This window comes from Gavialis gangeticus, unplaced genomic scaffold (assembly GCF_001723915.1).
Source record: "Gavialis gangeticus isolate Ggan-Ray unplaced genomic scaffold, GavGan_comp1, whole genome shotgun sequence".
NCBI lineage: Eukaryota > Metazoa > Chordata > Crocodylia > Gavialidae > Gavialis > Gavialis gangeticus.
Window position 1 is genome coordinate 22132339 of NW_017729014.1, and position 8947 is coordinate 22141285.

The window sequence follows — 8947 nt, forward strand, 5'->3', positions numbered from 1 at the left end:
CATGGCAGGGGGTCGGACTAGATGATCTGCTCAGGTCCCTTCCGACCCTAGAAACTATGAATTACTGAGACTTTTCACTGCAAACCCTTATTTATGAAGGCTTTTGATGCCAGGAGCACTGTCTCCATCATATGCATTATAGCCTATTCTGCAGTTAAATTAGGAAACCCAGCCACATGCAGTTTAAAAGTACCTTGTGTTCTTTTAGAAAACCACTTATGAGAAAGCCAGACACTTCAGAAAGTGAGGGGAGCAAGTCTTTATTTTTGGGGGAGAGGGAGAAAAAAAAAAAAAAAGATCTTTAGTCAAAAGCCATTCCAATAGGGGGTAGGAAAAAACCCCAAAATAAAATCAAGCCAAGAAATAGTTCCTTACATATTGTCATGAAATGCCAATATTCAAACTGTCACTGCATTTCAATACATATTGATCATTTACAGCTCAGTGGAGTCCCCTCAAATATAAAATTTTACTCCTTTCTTGCTAGCCCCCCAGTCTTAGAAAGTCCCCATGCTCATCTGGCCTTTAACCAGTTGAGGAGTCCCATCCTCAAACAACATTTACAGCATCCTGCATGTCACCTGGCTCCATGTGGAGCCAGTGACTTGGGCAAAAGTTTTTCCCCTGCTGGGAGATCAGTCAGATTTCTCCTTTTCTTTCATGTGCAAGAAGACGATGCTGAACAAGAAGAGGCCTACCATCATGGAAAAGGCACTGGCATAATACGGGTATGCAGAGGGGATAAAACGCTCGTACTGCGTGTGCTGCAGGGGACGCACAGACACCTGGGAGCAGAAGACAGACAAAAGAGGACATCCTTCAGTTTAGATGCAGGACCTCATGTTAGCATGTAATCATTTACAAACCTCTTGGCATGATTCCTCCCACTCAGGCAACTGTAGAACCTTTTCAGCCAGGGTCCAATAATTATAATTGGAATTATAATTTCCAGCCCCCCACAACACACATCCAAAGAAGATAATTTTTTACTGTATTTACCTGAGTAGAAGAGTATAAATGGGTATATCCCAGCCTATTATAATCTACTTTAAACTGAAAAACTCCATAGACATCTGGCAGCTTGAACTGTACACTGTACTTTCCACCTTGGAAAGAGAAAAAAAAAAAACACCATGTAAATAACTCACTAAATAGACCAAAGTAAAAAAAATAAAAAATTCTCATTTGGGAATTCTTTTCTCAGTTCCCTTCCACCTCGTGGCCCTGCACCTCCCTCTCCCCAAACCCATTTTGCAGCATTAATCTTCTGAATCTAGTTGCTCCTGCTAATGGAACACTTCCGCAGCAAAGCAATGCAATTCAAAGCAAACCCTTCCTTCTTGTAGTCAGACATGCTGTCTGTGGCTATTCCATACATTATCTCAGAATAGCCTTTGTTCCAACTAATCGTACTATTTGTGAGATACGTTTCCATGGGAAGAGGAGAGAGACAACATGCCCAATTTTGTCACTATCAATAGGTTTTAAATCCCTAAGGCTGTAAATGTTTGCTCGTCCAAGGCAACCTAAGACTCACCATTTCTCTTCAGAAAAGTTCTGACAAATGGGTCAATGCGAACAAATTCCAGCTGAATATCATCTCCATCAAAGGGAACCCACTTCCCATCAGACAGCTTCTCAATCACAATGCTGTACTCCTGAAACATACAAGCCAACGCTGCATTAATAAAGACCTACAGGACAAAGTTTCTGAACAGAAGAGGGATGTACTGCATTTCACTAACAGTGATATCTGAAAGCCATTACACTGTGGAGCTAATGTGCTTGTAATGTCATACTCTGTCTTACTGTGCAGGAACTTCACTGCACCAACAAGCCTTTGACAGGTATACTCAGTTTGGAGCAGACTTCCGTTTAAGCATGCCACATTTAAAGCTTGGCAAGTGTGCCATGGTTAAAAGCTTTTCCCCCCTCCTACCACAAGTTTTATAGCTGCAATTTCTACAGAGCAGGATGGCATTTTTTAAACCTGCTGGTGTGTACTATTCATTTTTACTTTGAAAACTGATGCCAAATCTCCACTATTTAATGACACGGGGTGAAGTCAAAATTCCAGAACATGCTCTGAAGGCCTCAAATACTTGTAGAGAAGTACTGTGAAAGAAAACAAGTGGGATCATCTGTTCAACAGGCTTGGGTGATACTTTAAACAAGTCAAGGGCTTCTCCAGAGCTGGCTGCTGACGCCATTTAATATTTCATGATGTTCTCATACGGGCCAAGATGGACAATCTCCAACATGTACTGCTAAACAGGGTCCAAAGGTGCACCCGATGCTATCCTCAAAATTAGAGAGATTACACCAAGAGCTCTCAATACCTACAGCTATCTAGAACCAATTAAAATTGAAGGGAGAAAGCTCCCAAATGATTCTACTTCTCTCCCCTCCCAGAGCATTCCTCATAGCGATTTTTACGCTTCAGTTTTTGCAGCTCTGGGTCTCAGTCCTAGTGGGGGAAACAAAGCCTGCTTCCACGTTTCTCTTAGCCTGAAGAATAAAAGTTCATCCGCATTATACAAGTCCAGTACATCTCTCTGCAGACAGTCTTACCACAAGGTCGGTGACAGTGTAGGCATTAGGTGGTGCAATCTCTCCCACACGATGGTGAGACACTTCTCCAACCCGCAGCACACCCTCTTCCTTGAATACCCAGCGGGACAAGGCAACTGCCAACTCATAGTTACCAGTTTGGGAGTACCTACGTATACAGCAAGAGGTTGAGAATAAGGCATAATGACAGCCACTACATAGAGTGCCATTCACACAGGTAAATTACTACTGGAGCTGAAAGCAACAAAGTTGGCCTGGATTTATATAGAAGAGAATGTTTTTCCACGGAGATTTCTTCTAGAAGGGCAAAGGACCATATCAGATAGGCCTCATCTTAAATGACTACTTTATTTCCCAAATTCTTCTATACACCCTAACAATCTACTTAGTACTGAGTAATCACTTAATCCAGCAATATGTTTTAATGCCTCTTAACTGAGAAGATTCCCAGCGTAATTGCTGATGGGATTACTGATGTTCAGAGTACAATACTGCACAACATTAAGACAGCCATATCTACAACATTATGAAGCTTTTTATTCAGCATCTCTGAACTGAACTGTTGCTTCTTCCCTCTTTAATATAAGGTAAGGACAACACCATATTGTTTAGACCGCTCAAGAATTTACTCCAAGGCTGAAAGAAAATGGGTTATAATAAAGCTTATATAGCAAAGGGAGTAATGTAGCACTTAAGGGAGTTAAGCGCACAATGTTAGTGTATCTTATATTCTTGTTGGAGACAATTGGTTCCAATCTCCCAGTTTCTCTGGTCAAACAGCTATTAGAACCATTCAGAGAGAACAGCCCCAAGTGCCCATGGAGGATATTAAGTTAGTATACCTCTTAGAGCCAGGCACAGCTTTCTGCACAGCAGAGTTAAAGAAAGCATCACTGAAAAAATCCAAGGATCCACTGAAGACAACACGGGCATTGTTCCTGGCCTGGAGACCAGCAATCAAAAGGGTGTTCTTCCCGACAGCATGAGGATACTAAAATGGAAAAGACAGGATAAGAACAGATTTAAATAATTCATTTTGCTTTGATCAAACTAAATGCTTATTTGTATAACAGTAGCACATAAGGTTCTGATTTCAGCTGAGGCATCTGAAACAGCAGGCACTGTAGACATAACAAGAGTCCTTTCTTATAATGTAAAGAGGAACCATAAGGCATTAGGGGAACCAGATATAGAAAGGCAAAGCAATAACAATCACATTAAAGCAAACTAGCCAAAAACTCACCTTTGCACACTGTTTTAAGCTGCTTTTTAAGCAAACAATGTAGTTGCCAGACACATTTGCCACAGGAGTCAAACAGTTAATAGTCAGGTCAGTTAACAGTCAAGTCAAACACCACTGCACTGTCCTTAGCAGAAATACTAATGTCTGGCTGCAGCTAAAACACAATCCTAAGTAGGCTTTCAAAGATTAGAAAAATATTTCTTAAACGGAGCAGTTTTCCACCTTTTAAGATTCAAGGTACCCCCTCAGAAAATGTCAAGTCTTAGGTTTCACTCAATTTGTGTGCAGAAAAATAATAGAATAAGTTTACTCAAAGACCACAACCAATCAGAATGTTTTATCATGATGGGTTCCTATTTGCAATCTGGATTTGTCTCGTGAATCATGTTTGCACACCTAATGTTACTAATAACTGTGCAGCACCCTTGAAAAAAACATCTCAAGGCACTCTCGCTGCAATATCACCATCTTAAAGAAAAACACCTGCCTGTTCAAAAAACTATCATGAAATGTCATAGTAAGCAAGCAGAAATCAAACTAGTTTCCTGTCAGTTAAGTCCTAGTCATGTCAACCCTCAAGTATCCTTTTTCCTCTGAACTGTTGTGTCAGTAAGTTGAGACGCTGTCAACTACTCAGGTTAATTGACGCATGAGACTTCACCACACGCTGAGACACCAGAGCATCCAGAATATATTACCTATTACTTTTTTTTTTAAACCCTTTGTCAACTACAGCTTCAAAACTACACAGAAGAATTTTGGTGAGGATGGGCTAGTCCAGTCTCCATAGCTAATTGATTCTTGCTAGCAATACCTCATTTCACACTGGTCAAACAAACTGCAACGTAGCAACAAGGTTGGAGTATCATCAACCTGCTCTGCACTGACCCAGCACCTTAGAAGCAATTGTGTTCCAAATCCCTGGTCTGCCAAAGCAGCAATGGATTGAGAGCCTTTGCTTCCGCCTCACTATTTTAATCTCAGTTCCCTTGAAAGGGGACTATTTTTTGGAGTCTATTTTGCTGTAATCAGTATTAACACTCGTTATCTCATCCAGCTTTTTCTGTTTGGATCCAGTTTATAACGAAACTGCAGATAAAAGATTTCCAAGACGGTATGAGAACGCAATACAGAGCAGTGCCATGAGATTACAGATGTTGAATTCCCCCGTACCTCAGTGCCAGTGTTGAATCTCTTGATCAATTTTAAACTACTTGATTTGAAACAAGAGGAATTTTAAACTACTAATTTGAAACAGGAGGAATGAATATAACCAGATAAAAGAAACTGGACAAAAGGTAACTGAACATACCTGATTGATGGGCTTGTCAGGGAAGAAGGAGTACGAGGTTGAAGAGCCAGTTAGGATATCCAGTACCAGAGGGTTATCAGGATCAGCCACCATTCTGTAGGGAGTGAAATCGGGAAAGTAACAGGAAGATACTTCAACTCAAAAACACCTCTTCCAAGAAGATAAGACATGCTCCTCAAGTTCTGATTAAACTCCACGAACATACAATTCAGAGCTTGAGAATAATGATATTGATTCAGTTCCTGACATAGCTAGTGGCAAAACTTCCACTAATTTCAGATTAAATCCTCATTAAGCCAAACTGACTTGTTTGTTTTCTTTTAAAACTAATGTAAGTGCGGAGTTGTTTCTCACACACCCACCCCCATCAGGTTTTGACCTGACAGTATTCAAGAATCACCTTTTACAGAGTCTAGGATTGGAGGGTTTCTGTTTTAAATTCAAACAGAAGCTTTACAAACAAACTTGACTATGTGGAAATGAAAGAATTTGGATTCATTGTTCACAGTTAGGGAAACTAGAGTAAACCGTAGAAAGCAACACAGAGAATAAGAGCTCTGTTTCAATGATCACGTGCTAATACAAGTTAAAAATTAGTTTACAGAGTATGATAATAGCAAAAGACTTATACAGTTCACTTACCCAACTCCTCGGAAAAGAATGGGATTTAATGGACTCTTCCCCACTATTGTAGGAGCCTTCAGAAGATTTTCAGAGTCTGCAACAATGAGCGTGTGCTTTAGGGAAGAGACAGAAGAGACTTTCATTAAACCTTTTACATGCTTCTACAGAACACCAGGAACTGTTAAGCCAACTTCTGCTAGCTGATAGGCCACTTCATTACAGCTTGCTCTGTCCTGCTGCAGGCACTTTGTGGCTAGTGACTGCACAACACAGCACCTCATGAAGCTTTGCCGCTTCCTTTCTGGTGCTTAAAAGTAGCACTGACTACTACATTAATTGACAGTCTTCTTCCTCTTTTGGTCAGAAACAATTTGTGACACTGGGTAAGAGAATAAAGATGGTAAGAATGGTCAGCGCGGACTGAGCGGTGCCATAATTTAAACAGCTGATTAATCTTATTCTGCATGCTTACCTTTTATAGTTAATTTCCTTTAAAAAAAAAAAAAAAAAAGCTGATTCGCAGAGGCTGGTAGCCATTAAACATTATAGCTTACAACTACAGCCCATAAGCTAAGTTTGGTATGCGCTGCTAGTCAGGCAGGTAAGTTACATGCAACTGAACAGTCACCCAGTTTTCTGAGTTTTACATTTTATTACATGCTAAAATGCTGAGTGATGTCTCCTGTTTATCAGACGGCTAAGTTTTATTCACGTGCGTCAAACTGCTTTAGGATGGAAGCTGCAACTCACAGCAAATGCAGAAGCTAGCATTTCAGAAGTTAAATGAACAGTTCAAATCAAAACAGATTTTTACATTTAAAAAGGATTTATCCAACAGAGAAAGTATTGTGCATCTGATGAAAAGAACTCTTACTCACAAAAGTTTATACATCCAATTCAGTTGGAAGGGTAGAGATGCACCTCATAGCCTGTGTAATTCAATAATACTCAAAGCAGGTATGTAAGCTAGTCTTGGGAGAGAGCACGGACAAGGGGTGAAGGCAAGAGGAAGACAGGAAAGATTCTTCTTTACAGCTAACCAAAAACCGCCTTTTCCCTCGGACATTTCCCAGTAACTTGTGCAGTTACAATGCATTTCCCAAGGAGTGGACGCACCCAAAGAATTTAGCAAAGACTTACCTGGCCTGGGTCTGAGACATCATAGTTGTGATGGTCAATCACCGCTGTCCGTTCCTCATCAAACTCTATTCCACACTCGCTGCCCAGTTCTCGCAGAGGGTCACCTAAAAGAACAAAGACAGATTGCTATTTCTATACTATTTACAAAAAGACTCAAAGGAAAACTAAACGTAATTAAAATAGAAGCAGCAGATGCTGGGGCTGCAAACTGAACATTTTACAGCTAGCTGGAGGCACTCACTACACACCTCTGCACTCAACTTTCATTTGAAAAATACAATTAAAGCTTTTTTAATAAAAACTTTGATCACTACCAACCTTTGGGTAAATCATCTGGCCTCCCATGCCACAGTTTTCCCATCTGCATAACAGGGACAGAAGTGCTTTGTAGTTCTTTGTTACAAGAAGGCTGCAGCCAGAGGGCTAAGAGCTCCCATGTCAAGGAAAACTTGAACCACCACCCTGCATCCAGAAAGCTGATATTTTCATTTCTAGAGCACTTCTGTTATGCAGCTGCAGAAAGCAAAGCCATAGTTTATACCAATTCATTTATCGTGTCATTCTTACTGACCAATGTCCGAGCTGGCAGCCACAAGGACGCTTCCGCCTCCATCGATGAAAGCTGTGATCGTCTCCACGTTGATATTTCCTCCAAAATCTTAAGAGACAAATGCCAGTTACTTGTGAGTCCATAGATGACAGCAGGATACTTTATCACAGTTTGGACCAGGGAAGGAGAAAGAGGTACAAGCGTGCTGAGGAAGACTGATAAGGAAGTTGTGCCAGAGAAGTAAGGAAGAGAATGGACTTGGCTTCAGCCTGAAGGCAGGGAACTAGGTATTCAACATCGGCTGCAGAGAAATAACCAAGGATCTCATTAAAAGCATTCAGGTGGGGAGAAAAAGGCTTGAAATATGCCCGATCCCAAAATGCCACTTTGCATTTTAATCCATTCGCACAGAAATTATAAATTTTCAAGTGTATAGTGAAGAACCAGTAAGACAGCACTTGTGAGCTGTCAGGAAACGTAAATCTAACTTTTTGTCCATGCTGGGAAACAGCAAGTAAAACTCATTTGTTCTATTCTCCAAAAACTTCCAAGTTAATTTTTAAATTTCAGTTTAGCGACAGTAACCCAGACATACTGATAAGGCAAATCAGTTAGAGAACCGTGCACCTCTGCAAGGTAAGACAAAGTCAAAACGCTATTCTCTTGACTAAGGAAGGGCAGGTAAAGAGAAAGACAAGCATGTAAGGAACAAGGGGAAAAAGCTCTGGGCTTCAGAATAGAACGAGCATATAAAATTAGCTCCAATGATTTAAAAGGGATCCCACGTATCATTAAAGTAACAGGCTTCTTCCCGTACAGCCCTGTGAATTACCTCCTCTAAAGAAAGGGAACATCCCATGCTGACCACACGACCTGGATGAGGAGTCTTGTGGGATGTTCCCTCTGTTCTCTCAAAGCCAAACACCCCAGTCCTAGGAGCGCGCAAGCGCAGCGACCAGCCTGACCCCAGCACATGGGGCGAAGGCCAGCGCGAGGGGTCAGCGCAGCGACCCAGAGGCCACGTAATGCGGCTCCATGACGCAGGCGCAGCTGGGGGCCCATGTGTTTACAGGTCTCCAACTTGATGGCCTCTCCATCCGCAAAAGTGGCACAGTCAGAGACTAGCCCCAGCAGCACGCTGTGCAGTTTAGCATACGCCAAGTGCGTCGTCAGCACAGGTAAGAGACAACCGACCCGCGGAACAGCACAGGCCGGCACCCAGAGCTCCCCTCACCTTCTATGGAGGGCGAGAAGACGATCAGGTTGTCGTACAAGAACTCTCCGTACTTGATGAGGGACAGGCCGGGGTCGTCCGCCGTCCTGAACGTGAGATCGAAGCCTCGGTCTGTACCCCCGAGAGAGAGAGAGATGAGTGTGGGAGCAGAGGTACCCCCGGGTGCCCATGGCCTCTGCCCCCCCAACCCCTACACAGTCCTCCCAACCCCAACAGCGCCCCCCGCCCCCATATCCAACCCAACTGCCCGCCCAGAGCCCCCCTAGCCCCGCC

At 42.3% G+C, this 8947-nt stretch overlaps 1 protein-coding gene and 1 long non-coding RNA gene across 2 annotated transcripts in view; one reads left to right on the forward strand and one right to left on the reverse strand.

Moving 5' to 3' along the window:
- The window catches only part of LOC109293856, a 9882-nt gene extending 2484 nt beyond the window's left edge, over window positions 1–7398 (forward strand). Inside the window, exons 2-3 of the long non-coding RNA XR_002096415.1 lie at window positions 5682–5685; window positions 7388–7398. This is a non-coding gene — a long non-coding RNA (uncharacterized LOC109293856). The remainder of the gene's footprint in view (window positions 1–5681; window positions 5686–7387) is intronic.
- DDOST (dolichyl-diphosphooligosaccharide--protein glycosyltransferase non-catalytic subunit) overlaps window positions 245–8947 on the reverse strand; it is a 9009-nt gene continuing 306 nt past the window's right edge. Inside the window, exons 2-11 of the mRNA XM_019511995.1 lie at window positions 8675–8785; window positions 7462–7548; window positions 6891–6994; window positions 5769–5863; window positions 5127–5220; window positions 3414–3562; window positions 2572–2719; window positions 1538–1658; window positions 1000–1106; window positions 245–785 (exon numbers count right to left, since the gene is read on the reverse strand). Coding sequence (XP_019367540.1) covers window positions 636–785; window positions 1000–1106; window positions 1538–1658; window positions 2572–2719; window positions 3414–3562; window positions 5127–5220; window positions 5769–5863; window positions 6891–6994; window positions 7462–7548; window positions 8675–8785 — 1166 coding nt within the window. The 3' untranslated portion in view covers window positions 245–635. The remainder of the gene's footprint in view (window positions 786–999; window positions 1107–1537; window positions 1659–2571; window positions 2720–3413; window positions 3563–5126; window positions 5221–5768; window positions 5864–6890; window positions 6995–7461; window positions 7549–8674; window positions 8786–8947) is intronic.